General features: G+C 40.3%; 1 protein-coding gene across 3 annotated transcripts in view; it reads right to left on the bottom strand.

The window, feature by feature from the left end:
* The window catches only part of TANGO2 (transport and golgi organization 2 homolog), a 1196336-nt gene that overhangs the window by 162374 nt on the left and 1012150 nt on the right, over positions 1-21812 (bottom strand). For all 3 annotated transcript variants that reach the window (XM_044068705.1, XM_044068707.1, XM_044068706.1), the window contains one exon: positions 2274-2344. In XM_044068705.1, the coding sequence (XP_043924640.1) occupies positions 2274-2344 (71 nt within the window). The remainder of the gene's footprint in view (positions 1-2273; positions 2345-21812) is intronic.

The raw sequence follows: 21812 nt of genomic DNA, 5'->3' as shown, positions 1-21812 counted from the left end.
CCTTCCGTAAACATGTTAAGATTATAGTTAGAAAATGCTGACATATCAAAAGGTTGACATTCACAATACTGACATTGCAGTATATAAACATACAATACCTTTTGTATACAGAATATAACTTATAACAACAGAATCTCATATCTGTTGCCTGTTACTGTTTTATCTTCATTCTACAGCAAAAACTTAGGTCCAAACCTGAGGAAGTTAACAGGTGAGGATGGGTGTGACCATTCTACAGTGCACGGCACAGATCGGGCTCTGGAATGTACCAGCCTTCGTGGTGGAGGGTAGAGAATGCAAAAGATGTGACCTTCAGGAAGGCATTCGGCTTTAATCACAGACAGATGGTAGCCTTTGCAGTAGGTATGTGGTAGCACGCACTAACTTTGAAAAGATGTTGGGAGTCCTATGGTGTTGCAGTTCACTTGTAAACCAAGACCATTATGAATGTCTTCATAGTTGTTACGCTAGTGAGGACAAAAGCAGCATTCATGGTTGACTGAATGCTGGCACCTCTGGATGGCTCTTGCCTCTGTGGTTCTGGAGAACTCTCCATCCTGATGGAATGGATTGGTTCAAATCCAGTTAAGGCTTGATGGCCAGCAGGAATGGGGCAAAAACACTTAGAGATGGCAAAACAGAGCAAGGTTTCCACACTAAGGGTACAAACTTTTACACGTGTAATTAAATATTTGGTGAAGGCATAGTACAAAAATAAACTGTACTGCCTAAAATGGTGATGTTCAATTCAAAAGTGCATTTAATGTGGCTTGGGATAAGTGCTATAGAAAAAAGACAGCATATGTAGCCTAGTGTAACCTCCATTCTTCTGATACAGCAGGAGAACTTGACTTTTTGTTGGCACATTGTGTGTGTATAAGGATGGAATAAATTAAATAAAAGGAAAGAAATGAGAAAAAGCCAGAGGATGGAAATAGAGAATGAAAGGAGATAAAAAAAGAAGACAAGAAAAGAAATAAAAATGAATGGTTAGAATTCCAAATGAAACTGACTGTTGTCAAGTGTTTCTAGCAATCTGTGATCACAAAACAAACAGCTGCACCTAGAAAAATCACTAAAAACATTTTGTGGAGGAGTAAGCGCCCTTTCTCCCACATCACTGCTACTTAGCCATACCATGTACAAGATCTCTGCATCTTGGGGAGGGATGAATCCTCAGGGTTCTGCTATCAATATCTTCAGGTATAAAACACAGTTTTCACTTATCAGGTATTGCAGATTAAAAGTGTCAAACACTAGTATGTTACAAACATGCCTGTCATCCTTGAATTTATCTTATGTATCTTAGAAAGATTTTTGTCATCTGGCATAGTTCTGTTATCTATTTTCTAAATAGGTGACAACTCCATCTTGTTCTTGGCTCCTGCAACACTGGCACATGGAATGGTATGTCCCAACTTTTCCAAATTTGTTGTCGTATTTAGTTTTGCAGACTACGAAAGAAGTACCACTGCCTTTCCTGTTGTTGCTTGTGTAGCAGATTCACACTATGCTATCATATCTCTTCTAGAGGACAGGAAAGTATTCAGAAATGAAATCATTTTTTTCCCTTGTTGGAATTCAAGTCAAAGCTTTGATGATACATTGGATTTCTAACCTACTTGGTTTCTTACTATCGATACACTGGATTTCTAACCTACTTGGTTTCTTACTATCATGACATTTCATGGTATCAAGGAATCTCCATTTGGTCCTTATGAAAACACAGCTGTATCAGGTACCCCATTTTTTCAGATAAAGAAAATGGATATATTATATTTGGTTGTGCACCACTTCATCATAGCTCACCTGCCCAAGGCTAAATATATAAATGACCTTTCTTAGGACAAGAATACATATTTTCTCCCCTGTGGGGTAGAGGAGGTGGTCACCCCTAGAACTTGTCCAGCAGCAGATTTCCTGCATTTCCTCCCTGTGGGGTAGGAGGGGGTGTTCATCCCCACAAATTTTTTCTGCTGCAGATTTCCTGCATTTCCTAATTAATATAACAGATTCAAAAGTTGCAGAACCTTGGTGAAAGGTATGTAGTGAACTTCAGGGAAAAAAAAAAACTCAAACAGCTGGCTTTGGACTAGAAGGCTGCACTTAGTCAACATTTAAATGCATACTTATCTCTTTTTTGGTCACTTTTTTTTCTTTTATATTAAGAAAAATCTTTAAGTTAAGTTCTTACTACTGAAGAGTCCTAAACAAATAACCATGCCAATCCTTCAATGACTTCTTTATATTAACAATTCAGAAAGCACACCCACCTGGATTTAGTATGGCAGGTTCTGGGTCTCCTTTGTTTCCATAGTAACATACCATATCTTCTTTTGTAAGGCTAAAAACACAGAACACATTGCTGACAGAATGAAATAAGTCATGTTTAAACAAACACTTGACTCTTTACTGTGATCTGTTTATCCTTGCACCATGAATCCAACACTTTATTTTTTTTATGTACACAGTACACACAAAAATACAGACACTTAAACTTTTTCACAATACTCTAATTTAACTAAGGCAACTCTACAAATTCTAAACTTGGATTAGAAGAAAAAAGTTACACAATGACCTCATTTTTGCTCAGTTTAATGCAAATAATTTACAGAGGACACACAAAACAGAAAACACACAAGTGCTCCCCCTCCCAAAAAATGCCTATCTGTAGCTAGTCTTGAAAATGAAATTTGTTCCATTTGCTCCTTCTGACTTCAAAAAAGCCAAAGGAAAAATATAAAACAATATTTGGCATTGCTAGTCATTGTTTACTTATGTATTTATTGGCATCTGATGACTGGGAAAGTCTGACTGGGTAGGTACCACTTTTCAGCAGAGGCACTGGGAGAAAAGTTACGAAGTACTACACAGTATTTTAAGAATAATAATTTTACAGTCTTAGAAAATTATAAAATAAAAAAAGATGAAAAATCTACAGTTTAAACATTTATTACAAATTAAACAATATGGAAACATTGATTAAGAAAAGAGCTTACATGACAATGATTTAATATTTATTTTGTCTAAATGGCTAAACTGTCTCTAAAGGTAACTTAGTATAATACAATCAGGAATTGCAATATGAAGTGGGAGAAGAAAAACAGGGTTATGGAATATTCGGATAGACCAACAGAGTTAAGAAATTAACTAAAGTAAAGAAGTGAGAGAAGAAGAGGGAGTAAGGGGGTGTATGGTATGAACAGGTACTTGTTCGTATTTAGAGATATAGTTTATCCTGGGGTTGAGCAAGAACAGAGCCAAATTTAGGCTAGGAAGTCTTTCAGATTGGTTTTATAGGACTGCAGTGAGGTATTACCTGATGGATACAAGTAAGGAGTTCCAAGCCTTAGCAAAATGGTACAAGTACAGACCATGCCCAGCAGATTTGATAGGTTTATGGACAAACAGGGGTTTTTGGTCAATGGATCATAACAACTGAGTGGGAACATAATTGTGTATAACAGAATTTCGTGCTGGACAAGCAGATGGATACTGGATAAATTTACAGGTTGCAGCTGTGTATATGTTAGTTGACAGGGTAGCTATAGGTGGGTTCTGAAAAGGGTATTTGCTGCAAATTTAGCCACTTTATTATAGCATTGCTTAAGTTTTACTTTTTATGATGCCTGAAGGTTAGTGAGCACCATAAAGTAGTGAGAGGAGGAGGTAAGCAGTGGCAACTGTGGCTTAGTTACATTGGTGAGAAAGTTGATGGCTCTGCAAAGTACCCCTAGTTTTTGGTGACTTTTTTTATGCAATTTTGTATAAGCAGGCTGAATTAAAGATTGTCAACCACTACCATCCCTAATGATTTGCTATGAGAAGTGATTTCAAAGGTTGTACTATTAAGAGAGAGTATTTAAAATTTTGTTTTGTTCACGAGAGATGGATTTGGGGAGAAAGTTGTTGTTTGTGTTTTTATTTTTTTGGTTGCACATGAAAAAGAAGTTATGTACTCACCATAACGTTCCATGTTGGTAGTCCATCTCACCCTTCATTTTTACGTATGGGTTCGGAGCCGATCTTCGGCTCCGACTCAGCCAATTTATAAGCTAGAGGACTTCTGGTTTGCTCGTGGCTAAGCAGGTATCCCATAGTGCACCAGTACAAACCCCAGATCTTGCTTGCTGCTTACTAGAAGAAATAACCATAAAGACAAACCAATACTAAAGGGTGTCCAACCAAAGATAACCAAAATATTAATAACTCCAGATTCTTCCAGGATGGGGGCAGGAGGGCAGGTTGGTAAAAATGAAAGGTGAATGGACTACCAATATGGAACGTTATGGTGAGTACATAAATTCTTTATGTTGTGTACTCCAATCTCACCTTCATTTTTACATATGGGACAGTGTCCCTAACGCCTTATTCTTGGGTGGCTCATTGGAAAATACTCCTGAGCACCGTGGAGCCAAAAGATGCTCTAGCCCTAGAAGCTAAATCCAATTTTTAATGTGTAATAAAAGTGTGAGGGGTAGCCCACGTAGCTGCTGCACAAATATTATCAAGTGGGACCCTGGCTTGAAAGGCTGCAGAGGTAGACAGAGATCTGGTAGAATGAGCCTTGAGCCGGGAGGGTAAAGGTCTGCCCTCCGAATTGTAGACAAAGGCTATACAACTGGAAATCCAATTAGATAGTGTCACTTTAGAAACTGGTAAACCCAATCTAGATTCAGAAAAGGAGATGAATAGTTGATATAGCCTCTGGTAACTCTTTGTACCCACTTGTCTTGGGTTAGAAATGCGAACCCCGACTGGCCCCAGAGAAACTTGGTCAGGCCCCACATCAGGAACGCTGATAAGGCCGCCCCCAAAAGGAATCACGACATTGTTGGTATTGCGGATGACCCCTGCCTCTAGAGTGATGTCTCCCATTTCCTCGTTCTCCCCTGCCTATGAAGGGGGGGGTTCACCCTGTGTGTCCGGAAAGACCCTCTGGGACTTATTGAACCACATTTTACCACCCCTTTGACCTTTAGGGTATGGTCTAGAGGGAACAGTAAAACGTACTCCCACGGCAGAGAGCGTCTTTCCTTCTTGCTCACACCGAGTGAGTGTGTCCTTTACCTTAGATCCAAACAATGAGGAACCATCAAAAGGGGCATTGGTGAAAGTGGATTTGAATGGTTCCACAAAATTACACAAGCGCATCCAGGAGTGACACCTTAGGGCAACTCCTGAACTCGCTGCTCTACTCGCTCCATCAGCCACATCAGAAATAAGCCACATGGAGGAGTTAACTATAGAATTTAGGGTGGACAACTAAGCAGAAATCTCGTCAGGAACTCCCTCAGTACATGTACCTTGTATAGAATCTCCCAACTCCTTAAGGAGATCCCTCTGCAATCGCATGAAGTGAGTGAGATAGTTCAAAGATCGAAGAGTAAAAGCCGCTGAACTGAAGACATGCTTCCCATACCTGTCCATCTGTCGAGACACCTTATTCAGTGGATGGACAGAAGAAGAAGTCTCAGCAAGCTCCTTCTTAGTGGCTGCCACCACCATGGCATCTACGGGGACACCTAAGGACAAAAATTCTTTATCTGGAGAGGCAGAAAGAAACTTCTTGGGTCTCCTAGGGGCTGGCTCCACGGCATCGGGAGTATCTCGCACCTTTCAACTAACTAAATCCATCAGTTCATCAAAAGGTGGAGATACCCAAGAGGCAGAAGGTTGAGACCCGAAAGCCTTCAGGTACACCGACTCCTCATCAGAAGGGTTAACAGTGGGCCAGCTGCACCTCTGTTTAAGGATCTCCAGGATGTCCATGAAAGAGACATCATCAGAGGACGACTTGGGGGACCCTTCTGACTCCTCAAGGTCAGTGTCAGATGTCAAAGACTCGTCCTGGGAGTCAATATGCTTCCTCTTGCATGTCTTCCTCCTGGGGGGCTCCTCAGAAGGGTATTCTGGGGAGGTCAAGGAAGACTGGGGGCCACCAGCCGGTGGCTCCTGAGGCTGAGGGTCTCTGCTGTCTCCGGAGAGAGTAGGGGCTGAGACCGAAGTGGGTGCTCTAGGGGGGAAGAGTGCTGGTACCTTTGGTGGCAACTGGTGACTTGGACAGTACGTTCCTCATCACCTTAAATGCCGACCTCTCTGGCTCTGAGGGCCTCTCCCACTCTGGAGAGACCAAGGATGCCATCGGCGCCAGCGCTATCAGCTCCGAAACAGACGTAAGGTCTGAACTCACCTTAGCCAAGTGCCGAGAGGGAGACTCAGAACTGAAGAAGACAGATTCCAACCTTCCCTGTTGGCGCTGACTGGAGAGCTTCAGCCCCTGGACACAACGAACGACACAAAGTGTCGGAGCAGAGCTCGGCTCCGAAGCAACCGCAAGTGGAGCTGGAGCCGAGAGTTCCACCAATGGCACTAAGCCCTCCAACTCCGACAAACCAGCTTGGCTCGGAGGAGGAATAACTATCGAGGGTTTCATAGGCTCTGGAACCGACTGAGTCAGAGCTGAAAACAATTTAGATAGAGCGGACGACTTCAACAGTCTCAGGACTGCCCTCTCCATGTCTTCATCCAAAAGGCTCCTGGAAGACCTGGAAGACATACTCAGGAATCTTGATCTTGAAGGAATAGCAGGTTCCATAAATTCAGTGGTCGGCTCCGACAAACTAGGATCCAACCCTGTCACCACAATGTTGCTCTCAGTTATCTCCGAAGGTAGTGGAGCCGATGAGGCTGATTTTGCCACTTTAGGAGGCGGCTCCGAGACACCAGCCAGTGCTAGATAAGGTCTTTTCGAAGACCTACAACTTTGCAGATTTAGTGGACTTGGAAGAAGAGGAAGAGCTACACAAGGCTTCCTCAAAGGAAGACTTTAACAGACCCTTTAGAATTAGCTTGTTCCTTCTCTCCTGTAACACTCTAGGGGAGAAGGCATGACAGAACAAGCAAGTCTCTTGCAAATGGATGGCCCCTAAGCAAGAGACACATAGATCATGACCATCCGTCAATGACATTTTTTGGGAGCACTTCATGCATTCCTTGAAGCCCGAAGGCTTGTGCTCCTTAACCTCTTTAGACATACACACAGACAACAGGAAAGAGAGGAGAAGTAAAAGAGAGAATTAGGTCCTCTAACTTAAATGGGCCTAGCCCTGATGGAGGAAGAGACACCACGAGGACTAGGTCCTCTAACTAAAACGGCCTAGTCCAGACAGGAAAGGGACACTAGGTCTTCTAACTTAAACAGACCAGCAAAAATTCACACACACCCAGAAAAACCTTTCACACAGAAAAAAACTTGAATCTGTTAAAGATTAACAGAGGAAGTTGGAACTGGAGTTTCGAATAATGAAATCCACAACCATAGGAAAGAACACCAGTGGATAAACGCCAAAAATGAAAACTGCTCTACAAAATTGTAGACTGGAAAACCAAAAAACTACTAGCGGTAATAAGCTATCCGCACTAAGTAAGAAACTGGTACACAGGATACCACAAAGCAAATTACTACATTAACAGGCCCAAGGCCCACGATTGCACCAAAGGGCGCAAAGAGCTAATTACCTAAGAATTAGTAACCTACACTAACAAGTACTAATGCAACAACAATTGTACTAAACTAATATATCTTTGACCAAAAATTTTAACAATGTAAGCAAGAAAAAAGTTATCACTTAGCCAGAGCCAAAGAACCAAACTCATCGAAGAGGCAAATGAGATCTGGGGTTTGTACTGGTGCACTATGGGATACCTGCTTAGCCACAAGCCAACCAGAAGTCTTCGAGCTTATAAATCGGCTGAGTCGGAGCAGAGGATCAGCTCCGAACCCATACATAAAAATGAAGATGAGAATGGACTACATAACATCTGTGAGTTATAAAGCCATTTTCAGTGACTGTTAAAGCTTCCTGAGTGTTTTATTAGGGGTGTACCAGGTTGTCTGATGTGCATATGAATGTGGACTCATATAAGAGTACTGTATTAGGACGTCTCTTGTGTGGAAAGTGTTGGTGAGAATGTTAAAGAGGAGGGGACCATGGATAGAGCCTTGTGGTACACCAGTGGTGAAAGGGAGGTCTAGAGAGAGGGTGGAGTACAATTTTATGGATTGACATCTACTGGACAAGTAGCTTTTGAACCACAAAAGGGTGGGCTGAGATAGACCTAGAGAGGACATTTGAAGTAGAAGTTTGCTCTGAAAAACTATTGAAGGCTTTAGACAAATCTAGATATAAGGAGGAGACTAGTTTGTCATTATCTCTAGCCTTATTGACAATTATAATAGTTAGAAATTCAGTACTTGTACTATAGGAGGGACAGAAGCAATGTTGTGTGGGGGGCATGAGTTCTTGTTGCAAGAGACAGTTTAGCAATTGTTCTTGAAAAAAAGATATGTACTCACCATAACATTCCATCTGTGTTGTCCATTTTCATTTATTCTCGACATATGGGGCTTGGTTCCATGCATCAGAACTGGCTCGGCCATTTTACAGCTCGCTTTAGCCAAAAATTCTCGAATCTAACCCTTACCCACAACACTCCTTTCCCAATTACCTCAGATCGAGTTTGTAGAAAGACAAACAGAGTGAAAAAAAACCCAAAAGCCTTCATACAGTCCATATCTGGAACCATATAACAAAATCCCTTGTGAGATATATCCATTATCCATTCCACCAAAAAAACTTTTAGGGCAGGGGGAAGAAGGGAGGGGAGTGGAGGATAAATGAAAATGGACAACACAGATGAAACATTATCCGCGACATATGTGACAGAATCTCCAGCTATCTTAGAACATGGGAGGACTCAAGGAAGGATATCCCTGAGCACCACTGCACCAAATGACGCTTTTCTTCAGGAAACCATATCCAGTTATGTAATAATTAATAAAGGTATGAGGAGAAGCCCAAGTTGATGCTGCGCAAATATCATCTCAAGAAGCTGTAGACTGAAAAACTGCTAAAGTAGCCACAGCTCTTGTAGTACGTGCCTTTACAGGCCTAGGTAATTTCATTTTCTTTTTATTACAGATAAAACAAATAAGATCTTTGAGCAATCTGGCTAGCATCACTTTGCTCACTGGTTGGCCAAATCAAATGACACAAATAGTTGGTCGAGTTTTCTTAAATTCTTAAGTTCTGTGCAGGTAGAAACATAATTGCCTGTGAACATTTGATAAATGTAAACAGTATTCGCCTTTATTAGGAAAATTAGGAGAAAATACTGGTAAATTAATAGTCTGATTGATATTAGTTTCTGACATTATCTTAGGCAAAAAGGAAGGATTGGTTCTCAGTGAAACTCTGTCTTTATGGAAAATCAGATAAGGAGCATTACATAAGGCCTGTAATTTAGAAATTATTCTGGCAAAACATAGAACATAGTTTTCCAGGATAAAAACTTTAGATCACATTCAGCTGATGGTTCAAAGGGAGGTTAAACAATGATTTGTAACACTTAAGTTCAGATTCCAAGGTGGGGTAGGATGTTTGTAAGGGGGTTTTAGCAAGAGTGCTCCTTTTAAGAAGGCTTTGCATAGCTTAAGAGGGCCAAGGAGGATCCTTCAAAACCATTATGAAAGTTAGAAATAGCTGCTAATTGAGATTTTATAGTAGACTGGGAAGAATGTGCCCTGAAAAGTGACGCTAACAAATTCTAGGATTTTATCAATGGGTGTTGAAAAGGGATCAATATTGTTGTTAAGAGCCCAAAGGGTAGACCTCTTCCATTTACTAGCATAGAGTTTGCGGGTAGCTGGCTTATGAGAGGTGAAAATGACATGATGTACCAGGGAAGAAAGTGAAGGCAGCCTGACTATTAATGGAACTGGAGAAAAACAGCTGTCAGCTTGAGGTTGATAATGTTGGAATGTAGTAATCACTCTGGATGGGACAAAAGATCTGGAGCCAGGTTCAGAATCTAAGACTGATGAATCACATAAAGCCAAAGGGGAACCATATCTTTAGAGGCCAATAAGGTGCAATGAGGATAACTTTGCTCTTCAGCCTGATTGCCTTCTGTAGTCATTTTGGAATTAGAGGGATCGGGGGAAAGGCATAGAGCAGTCCAGAGGGCCAAGTTTGTAGAAGAGCATCTATTTGTGACTCCCCTGGGGGGGGGGTCACGACAAAATAGTTGCTGCACTTGTCGTTTAGAGGCGAGGCAAAAAGTTCGCAGTAAGGCTGGCCTCACTGATGGAAAATATTTTCTGTTATGTTTGGATTGAGAGACCACTCATGAGGCATTAGAATACATCTGCTCAGTTTTTGTCTGTTATCACATTGAAACTCCCTGGAATAAGAGCTGCTATCAGAAAGTGGTTGGAAGAGATTGCCCACCGCCACACTCTGAGCACTTCTCAACACAATTGTATAAGACTAGTTCCTCCCCGTCTACTGATGTACCAAACTACTGACATATTGTCTGTTTGGATTGCAATTGTCCCCAAAGGAAGAGAAGTTTGAAAGGCTTGCAACACTAAAATCACTGCCCTTAGCTCTAGTAAACTGATATGCAAGCTGGCCTCTGTTAGGGACCAAGTGCCTTGAACAGTCTTGCCCAGATAATGCCCCCTGCCACCACATCTGGGATGCATCTGTGGTCACTATGGCTTTGGGTTGTGATGGAACAAAGCAGCGGCCTAGAAGAATGTATTTGGAATATATCCACCAAGCTAAATCTTTTTTGCAAAGATTGGTAATCAAAATCAGGTCCGACATGGGTTTGTGCAACACTAACCACTGAGACGCTAGCAGCCACTGTAATATTCTCAAGTGATATCTTGTTAAGAGAATTAGAGTTATTGTTGCTACCATGGAGCCTAATGCTTGTAGGACTAGATGAGAAGCTATTTTTCTGCTGCTGATTACTTTTTGAACCTAAACTCTGATTCTGTGTAATCTTGCAGGGGGAATAGAGGCTGTGGAAGTTCACATATTTAGATGAGCTCCTATGAACTCTAACGTCAAAGTTGGCATCAATTTTGATTTTTTTGTACTTTACACTTATTTCCAGAGAAGAACAATTGTGAAGTACATGGTTTCTTGCTTCTATCAATTCATCCCTGGTCAGAACAGTAATGAGCCAGTCGTCTAGATACAGAAATACTCGGAATCCCTGCAGACTCAAGTGAGCTGCTACTACTACCATACACTTGGTGAACACCCTGGGGCTGTGACAAAAACAAAGGGCAGAAATCTGAACTGATAGTGACTGTCTCTCAGCCGAAAGTGGAGGAAACTTCTGGCTTGCTTGCCCATTTTTAAATGGTAATACACATCCTGAAGATCTACTAAGCTCATCCAGTCTTCTTTTTCAAAAATGGAAGCATAGACTGTACCATGACCATCTGGGAATTGGTTTGGTGAACTGATTTCTTTAGTACACCTAGATCCAAAATTGGTGTCCAGTCTCCTGTCTTTTTTGGCACTAAAGAATCTTGAGTAAATTCCAGAGTCTATCTGGTCTGGTGGGACTTCTTGGATGACTCTTTTTCTAGCAGTTTTTGGACTTCTAGAACTGCTTGTTCCCTCTGAGTGGAACATTGGAAATTTTCTTGCATATGGGAGGAGGAAGAGAACTGCGGTGGTGGTGCTGTGGTAGCGTTGTCGCCTCACACTTTCCCATTCGATTCTCAGAGCTTCTTCTGTGTAGCGACATGCGTGAATGGGTGTTAGGCCTGGCAAGCCAGTACGTAAAAATCTACTGCCAATCATTAGCGGACCGGAGTTCCGCTGTGGCGACCCCTAACCGGGAAAAGCTGAAAGACACAAACAAACATGGGAGGATGAAGAGAAAAGGGAATTGTATAGTTTCTGGATATGATCCCCTGCACCCAAGTATCCACTGTTATTTGTAGCCAGGTGTTTTGGTGCAGGGATAAGCAGCCCATGACTGCCTCCAGAGGAAGACAACTGGGCCTCCTTCCAGGAGTGCTGGAAGGGTTTACCAGAGAAAGAATCCCTGAAATCCTGGTTCTGCAGGCCACCTCTGCTGCGCAGACAGCATCTTCCATTAAACGTTCCCCTCTGCTCCTGGGGGAACTACCTCCATGTGTGCCACGAAAAGGCCCTTGGAACTTTTTGAACCACATTTTCCCCACTACCTTTTTGATTCCTGGAAAAGGATCGATGGGAAGGGGAAAAACATATGGCCAGAGAAGAAAGGGTCTTTCCATCTTTCTCACACCTGGATGATATTTCTTTTACTTTTGGACCAAACAGGGAAATCCGTGTGCATCAAAGAAAAAATAATTAAATGGCTCTGCAGTCACACAGGTGCATTCAGGTGCTCTTGGTCTTTTCTGAGGTAGATATAGCCTCACCAAAGGCTGATGGAATCATACCCTGCACAATTTGTTTATTTTGTTCTTTCCACTATGGCCTTGTGACTGAAACCATGACATATAGCAGAGTCCCTCTTAAAGGTGAATGGAGCTCAAGCAATATACACAATAAAAGCGAACTGGACATAGGAATTTTGTGTCCGCATTTCTGGCATCTTTTGAAGCCAGAAGGGACTTTAGGTTTATCAGCCATAATTTTAATAAACAATTATGCAAAAAAAAACCAGCTATACACACACATGCACACAGGAGAAAGTCCTCACAAACAGAAAACACTCACTACATAGAACAATGAACAGTTTTTTTTAAACAGTTAGGGAAAAAAGAGGAATGAAACTATCAGCAATGATAGTTAAGCTTACACCGAGGTATACAAAGAGGAAGGAAAAGGACAGTACAAGATCAAAAACTAAGAATGAAGAGGGAAGGGTTATAAAGTTAGTAAATTAGCTGAGGGGTATAGTTTTGGAATCATTTATGCTGGGTTTAAGCAATGTTTCAGTTATACTGAGAATACCAGGCTTGTATTGGGTAATCCAGGCATGTAGTTCAGTAGTTTTATTTTTTATGCTTCTAATATTTATGGTGGCAAATGTTAGATTACTGAGGTGCAGGGTGGACATTTGTAGGGTTACAGGAGTATGTGGAAGGGAACTGTCTTGATGTTGGTTGTGATAGATGGGGCCACTTTTAGGGTGAATTTCTCCTCCTATGAGGATTTTTAATATATTGGTGTATTACTGATTCTTGTTATTTGGAGAGTAGGTTTCCACTTAATGTTATTCTGATTTGAGTTGAAATGGAGTTAGTCCTCATTTGGCGTAAAGGTGAGGGGCATCATTAGATAGGTTTGGTGTGATGCATGGAGAGTTTAAGGAGGAAGTAAGGCTAGGTGATTGGAAGAGAGTTGGAAAGATGTTGAGAACCACTACTGTGTCATGGTAAGATGAGTGATGGCCCAGAAGGAGAACAGAAAGTATGCTGAAGGACAGCATGATTAAGTAAAGAGATATGTTTTTATTAATGGCAGGTAGTGGGGAAGTAGGAATCAAGAAATAAAGCAAGAAGTTGCATGGTTGTACTGTAGTCTGAAAGATGAAAGAAGGTGGTTAGGAAGTATTTGCTATGAAGGAGGAGAATCAGGTTGTCCTGGTATCTTCTCTTATGTAAAAAGTTTGGAAGGATAGAGTATGAGGATGTACTTAGGATAGGAAGTAGCAAGGGTTCATTTGGGGGAACTGGAATTTGAAATGTACTTTAATGGACAGGTGCTGTTGGGGAGCAGTTGGAGTATGAATGGCTACAGTGCAAAGCTGTATGAGAGGGAGAAAGGTTGCTTGGAATGACACTAAATGTTAGATGAGAGTTGGGAAATGGAAACATGAGTGTTTGCATAATAGTGGTAAAGTTGCTGGGTGTGGTTTTGGGAATAGGTGTCACAGGTGAAATGTGCATCTGGGAAGTATAATGGCAGAGTAAGAGAGGGGTGGATGGGAACTGGGGGTCAGGGCAGGGAAGTGAAGCAAAGCAGAGCGTAGTGAGCTTCTCACCTTCAGAGCTCCTTCAGTATCGGAGTCAGAGGTGGATCAAGTGACCACAGGCTCTGAAGGGAAAGAAAAAAAGAAAACCTACCAAAATATATATTATAGGGAAGGAATAAAGTTAATACTTATTCCTAGAGATGGAAGAAGAATCACGGTGAGGCAGAGGAAGAGAATATGAGGGATTGAAAGAGTAAAGAGATAAGAAAGTTTGTAAATGTAAGGTCAAAATAAGTTTAGCAGGAGGTATATTGATATTGAAACCACAGTAATACAGTGTATTGAGCCGTACAGAGCAAATTTATACAACATAACACAACAAGTTAGTGAATATTCATTGGATTAACCATCATGTCAAAACAGTGTGATACACATTGTCATAACACCAGCAACTGAAATTACATACATACTTGTTAAAGGGCACAGACTTAACATTCAGAAAGCTTATCTGATTTGAAAGAAGTTGATACAAATGCAACACAATACCAAGGTCTTTTCATTGTTCTACACAGTCTTAGAACAAACAGAAATGTAATAACACGTGACACACTGCAATGTGAAGAAAGATGGTGACTGAGTGGAAGTGCAGACTAAAGTGAGGGAGATTTAGCAATACATTGTGCTACATATCCTCTCACCCCCAAGTCAATAACAGAGATCAATCAGTTTATAGCAGATACAGAGCAATTAACAAGGAGGTACAAAGCAGAAGTGGTTTTCTTTCATTTACTGAATGCAGAAACAGGGAAACTAAGGAGGCTAAGTAAGTGGAATGTACAGTATAATCTATTGGTCAGGAGAAAGGACAGTGGTCAGCTATTAAGTGTTCCTTAGGGTACAAGAACTACTCCTTTGGGGGGAATGCCACAGCCACTTCCCAGCACTGGTCAGGCAAATATTTGACTAGTTACAGTTAATACACAGCAAGGCTCTTCATGTTAAATTTGCTTCCACTGCACAATGACAATATTCTCAATGAAAATGTTTCAGAGTTGGGCCTTGTGGCAAAGCTTTTTCAGTATCGGAGTCAGGGGTAGATACAGTGACCACGGGCTATTGCACAATGACAAGTCTTAGTGAAAATGTTTGATTGTTGGCTATTGCACAATGACAATATTCCTCAATGAAAGTGTTTGCGAATTGGGCCTTCTGGCAGAGCTCCTTTAGCATTAGAGTCAGGGGTGGATGAAGTGACCACAGGCTATGACAAGTCTTAGTGAAAATGTTTGATTGTTGGGCCTTGTGGAAGAGCTCCTTCAGTATTGGAGTCAGGGGTGGATGAAGTGACTACATTCTCTGAATTGTGACGGAAAATGGTGACTGAGTGGAAGTGGAGCAACTCCTTGTAGTCCACGGTTTGATTCTATCAATCTCCACTTACCTACTATGTGACTCTGTGAAAGTCACTTAATCACACTAGTGTTCTAGGGTAACCGGGAAATTGGGATAGGCTACTTAATGGTTTTCTGGTAGGTTGTTAACAGCTGCCAACTGTATTTTTATGCTTGTGCATTCTTGGCAGTTCAACATATACTCAGTAGCACTGATGGGCTGCATTTCACTTTCTTTTCAATATAATGACATTCAATTGTATTTATGCTTCAGGAAACGCAGTTTCAATAAATTATACATACATCCACATATCTATACAATGTACATAAACATCTCAAGTTACACATTCCCATTCATACTACTTACTTTTGTTGATCTTTATTTATTTATACTTTGTTGACTGAGGTAATCTCACAGGACCAATAGCCTATTCTCAGGTGAGACCTGAGGTGGTATTCATACTGATGAGAGGAAATGTGTCCAGGACCCCGAAAACTTCCCCTGCTCTTTTCGATGAGTGTCTCGAGATCCTTCACATTCACCTGACTTAACACCAACTCAGGCAGACGGGGCTCATCTTGATCAGGGACTTACAACTACAGCATTCTAGTGTTAAACTTTGATTTCTAGTCACAGTCTATGTGAAGTTTTGTATGCTCTTCTCATCTGAATTTCTTTTTTTTCTGTGTGCAGCAATTTCCTCTCACTTCTTAACACATGCTTTTTATTGTAGCTCCACTGGTGTAGGGATAAAGCCATGAGTAAGACCCTGGTGACCCAGATCTGATTAGCAGTTTTGGTCCCTGTTGGAGCTGGTAGGGAAGGGAGGAATTCGGCATCATCACTGACTCACTTTTATTTGGGGAGGGGATGTGACGGCACTTCTCCAGCGCAAAAGATCCTGCAATAAAGTCTTCAGTAGTGACTGAAGACCACAAAAGAACAATGACTCGGGGGGGGGGGGTGGCAGTCTTAAGGAGTTGTGTCAGTTGCAGAAGTGAGTGACACACCCTTGATGGAACTCACTGCATGCAAAACTCAGAAGCATGTCACTGGGCATGTGCCATGGGGGCCAATAAGAATGCCCCCATTGCTATTAAATGACTTTCAGTCAGCTCTCATGCCCCAGTGAAGGGGGAAACAAATGGGTCAACTGGCTAAGATGGAAGGCTAATGACAACAAGCAACAGTGATGAAAAAAAAAGGATGAAAAAAAGCAACCTATACTAAATTGTCTCTCTATCTACCTACCTATCTAGCTAGCTGTGTTTATTCATTATTTGCCTGCATTTGCTTACTGGAAAAGTCTGGCTTGGTGAAGGCCTAGGGAGAAAAGTTCCACAGAGTTTACAGTAATACAATAACTTACAGAAATGAAATAAAATATGTACAAGATATAGTGTAGCAATGGTTCTAGGAAAATGAACAACATACCAAGTACGGAAAATATGATGGAAATGTTTAAAAGAAGATAGAGAAGTGGTAAACAGAAAAAGTAATCTTAATGAAGAACTTTCACAAGACTTGGAGAGCTAGCAGAGTGGTAGTGGAATGAGAATTAAGGGTAAGGGAAGTGGAAAAAGCTTGAAAATAAAGAATGAGCTATGTGGAAAAACAGAGAAACGTAGTTGCTATTTTTACTCTTGCCCTTGTGACCCAGGTTATGGCTGAAATGGGATTGAGATGACATAGTTTACTTCTCTGGTTGACAAGTAAATAAATTAGTCTTACTAGGCATACAACCTGTTTTCAGAGAGAAGCAAATCGCCTAACTTTATTGGAGGGGGCACTGTTAGTCATCTGATTAGGTGAGACAATAAGAGTCACTGAATGACATGACGGATAAGGGGATGCATGCAAAGTGCTAAAGAATACAGCATTTTAAAGCTAGCAAAAATGGACTTGTAGATGACATACTTCTGTGAATGGGTTAAAGGCAGAATTATTCAGCTTACAATTAGGAGTAACATGGAGCCCTGTATTAGATAAAGGAGCAAGAGACAACACAGATGATGCTGAAGTGGATAATAACCACACAAAAAGTCAAGGAAAAGCTGCCCTGACAACAGGTTTGATATAAAGCAACAAGAGTGAGCTAGTGTGTTGGGGGGGGGGGAGTGGCACAAGGAGAGACTGATGTAATGTTCAAGGGGAAGAAGGAGAAAGAACTAGGATAATTTTTGCTGATACAATAAATTATCAGCTGCAATAAAGAATGCAAAATGACAGGACCAAGTTTGTAAGGACAAGGTCAGTACTCTACTGGACAGAGCACATGTTTTGGCATGCAGTACTGGAACCATGAAAACGTATTGGAGGTCAGGAGAGTTACAAAGCCTCTAGGAAAAAAATGCTGCGGCATTTCACTTGAGATAATGGATACTGTGAATAAGCTGGTAGAAAATTCTGAAAAAAGACCTTGGGATATTTTTTTTCAATTGGTTTAATATTTTACTACACCACAACATAAATGTTTTTTTTTTTATAATCAACAGAAATTAAAGTGTTAGAATAAATATTAAAAGTGCTGTCAGAAAGTTCTTTTTTGCAGAAGCATGCATCTTTGTTGGTCCATAATCAATCATACAATTCCTATGCACTCTCCATGCATAAATACCGACCTTAGTGGTGAGCCCACTATTATAACTCACTTCATTAAAGTACAGTCTACAACACTAAGGCTTCTCCCATTCCAATAAAACAAGCATCTAAAGTTTCCTTTAACAGTACTGTATTATAATAATGACTCTTATTCATGTAACAACAACTATAGACTTATTTAATCCCATAAACCTTTCCCACTCCATCTGTCCCCTTGTTGTAAACAAACCATATTATTTATGGTAGTTTCCATGATGGCAGACCAACATATTCCTTAAAAAAAACATATGCAGTTTACCTATAGTACAAAAGTGAAAGTAAAAAGAAATGTAAATGTGGGTTTTCCCCATGTTCCTTATTTTTGCATCCGAGTCAAGATTTTCTTTTTTATTTCACTTCTCCTTCATCCTCCCCTCCCCTTAAATAGCTCAAACACTGCTGCCATACACACTCCTGTTTTTACATGTACTTATCCTTTCTTCTCATGTTTCTCTCATCATCACTTAGATGTGTTACAAGGTTGATGATCTCCTACTGTAGGGCTATGTTTGCTCTTTCACTTTTGCCTTTTTGGCTATTAGTAGTATCCATACCATTTTCATCACACTCTCATTCTCTTACTTTTACCCCAAATTTCCTAATAAAAAATTATTCTTCTGTTAACGTATCCACCTTTTCTTTTATCCTTTTAAGTAGCCTTTCCACACCCTTGATATACTGGACCAGTGTTTCAAAACTCCAAAAGATATGCCTCATTGATCTCCAGTAACCTGCATCTGGTGCTGAAAACATCTTTTGTAACTGATCAGTTACTTAACCAATGTTTTTATATCATGTCTAATTTGTTATAACGATTAAAGCTGCAGATGTTTTTGTTTTATTTTTGAAGATTGTAAAATTATTGTTCTTAAAGCTTTTCCCCACTGGCCTCTGCTGAAAATGGAATTCTACCCATTTGGTCTTTTACAGTAATCAAATGTCAATAAATAATAAATAAATGAATCAGGGGTATAAAATGTTTATGCAGGCATTTCCAGGCAAATATTTTAAACTTTCTGGACTGGATCACCTTCCATACCATCACATACAACTTCTTCATTGACAGAAAGTTTCTGATCTTCAAAAGATATAACTGTCTACAGATAAATGGCAAGTGACGGAGGGAAGTTTTACACAGATATGCAAGTAGAACAAGAAGAGTCATATAACAAAAGTTTTACAAATTAGACAAAATAAAAGCATCGTCTTTTAAACAGCACATTTTTATGTGAAACATGGATTTAGTGGGATAATACGGATAAAAGAACTGTTAAATGTAAAGTGATAGTGGACAAAAAATAATTTTATAAAGCAACGTAAAACTGAAGAGGAACAAAATTGCACAGCCCGTATTCAAGACTAAAACAAACCAAACAAAAAGAAGCTAAGAGCAATCTAGCATGTTCAACTCCCTGCATTCTCGTCCTGCATGATGGTACAAGTGGAGAGGTTAAGATGTGTTTTTTTTTTTTTTTTTTTTTTTTATTTAACATTTGTTGACCGGGAAAGTCCGACTAGGTTCCACAGATCTTGTTTTCAGTAGAGGCCCGGGGAGAAATGCTCCAGAAGCATGTCTTTAGAATGTGGGAGGAAACCGGAGTACCCGGAGGAAACCCACGCGAAAGCAGGGAGAACATGCAAACTCCACACAGAAGGTACCCCAGCCGAGAATCGAACTGGAAAATCTCTTGCTGTGAGGCGACAGTGCTAACTGCTGCACCACTGCGCCGCCCTAAATGTCATAGAAAATAAACAAGCTTCTACATGCAGTGAAACAACCAGCACCATCCACTAGCTCATACCTCTGGATGCCACAGGGCTACTCCTCCCTACAGAAAAAGGGCTTCCAAAAAAGTTGATGTGGGATGCTAATGGAAGGTTGGGGGAATTAAAAGGTTTTCAGACAAAGGCCAGAACACGGCACAAGGTCAGTAAGGGAAGACAGGGTAAAAATAAAAAAAAGGCTTAGTAACTGCATTGCATGCTTTCTAATGGGTGCCCATTACATTAGGAATATAAAAACAATATTCCTGGAATCTAATGAGCATATTACTGTCCTTGCAAATGCTTTTCACATTGTACAGTGTTATCAATCAGCTATGACTATGATACTTTTACTTTGCTGTCCTACTTAAGATAACCACCTACCAAGCATAAATGCTTTCATTATAATCTTCTATTTGAGTCTATATATAACCCTGTCTTCCTTTTACATTGTCAGCTGCCACCAGCATACCCACTGTGCCAGCTACTTTAGGTCTCCCTACAGACCAGTTTTCCATTTACGGCCCATGCACCAGTCTTAGTGTCATAAGCTTACAAGACAATCCTGCTATTCAAACCCAGTGTGGTGTGACAGCTAACAAACTTGCTAGAAATGAATGGCACACCCACCTCCTGTATGCCTTGCTCCAAACCCTGCAGTACACAATGACTTACTGATCTTGTAATGGGTGAAAGACTAACACATCTAGCTACACACACACACACACACACACACACACACACACACACACACACACACACACACACACACTCGCGCACATGTGTAAAGAAATATTGTGGAAGGAGAAAGACATGGCAGCAGCTTTAACTATCACTATAAATGCCTGCTGCTGCTGTTGATTGAGGAGTTTGTTTACTATATGTATTATACTCACACCCTGGCATTCAGATAGGCTTAGTTTGGAAGGTTTCTACATTGTGCTACTGCACTATGCTAAGCCTTTTGTATTCAGAAACTGCACTATCAATGAGGTTTCTCCTTGCAGGGGGCCTCAGTGTGGACAGCAATCTCATAGGTGAAGCCGCATGTTAATGTGGCAGTCTGGGGAAGTGGCTAAAGCTAATTAGTCATGTGCCCTTCCTTGGAAATGTCTGAGGCTCCTGATTTGCTTGCCTAAGAAACATTTCAATCTAGGGAGGAAAAAGTGACCACCATAAAAACATGGTAGACACCCATTCAATCATAGGTTCATAGGTAGGTACTAGGCTATTGGCCCAAGGGCCTAAGTAAGCCTAGCCAAGAAGGTTCCCTGGCTTACGCCACCCAAGAAAGTTAATTTCCTGTGCCCCTATTGAGCAGAGCCACAGAAGTGATCCCCGGGGTGTATTTCCTATTTAACGTAACTTGCAAGAACCAAAAAACCAGTAAAACTTGAAACAGGCTCCACGAAGTATGATAGTCCACTTTATTCACCACTGTTGTAACACGACAAACTGACGGTAGAAAAATACATAGATAAAAAGACATACATAAAAATTGCATATACTAAGCGCTTTCACCCCTCTGTTTGTAGGGCATCTTCAGAGTACAAAGCTATTCTGTTGTGCTGCAGTTTAAATAGTTGCCAATTGCTCTAATCAACATACCTAATTACAAAAGTTGATAGATTAATTAAATATTAAGTCTTGACTTTAGTAAGTAGATCTGTCACACAAAACTCTACACGTTTAAAACCTATGAACTTTAAAATAATTAACTTAATTTAATATAGCTTAATATAGTTTCCTAAGAAAGTGTGTATATATATATATATATATATATATATATATATATATATATATATATGTGTATATATATATATATATATAAAACAAAATGCGATACTAATTAAGTAAATAAAGATATAAAAACATATAAATGTAAATGTATTTTATAATAAATTAATTTAAAAATACATTTGAACCTGTATAGATGTATAGATAAATAGATAAAAAAGTAAGTTGTCATGATCACCTCCTTTTTCGTACTGATTAGGAATACGGTCTATAACAAAAAATACAAATCTCTTGAATTGCTCACATTTAGTACTGTGGACATATAGAGCATTAGTTGTCTTTTTGTTTCTAGTGTCCCTGTTGTGTTCTAATATTCGATCTTTTAACCTTCTATTTGTTTTTCCCACATAATAAGCTGCACAGGAAATACATGTTGCTAAATAGATAACTCTTTTAGTGTTACAATTGACATAACCGGGACATAAACCGTATTCCTAATC

The sequence above is a fragment of the Protopterus annectens genome, chromosome 4.part0 (genome assembly GCF_019279795.1).
Source record: "Protopterus annectens isolate FY-2018-M chromosome 4.part0, PAN1.0, whole genome shotgun sequence".
Lineage (NCBI taxonomy): Eukaryota > Metazoa > Chordata > Ceratodontiformes > Protopteridae > Protopterus > Protopterus annectens.
Note: the sequence above shows the minus strand (reverse complement) of the source record. Positions and strands in the feature narration are given on the sequence as shown.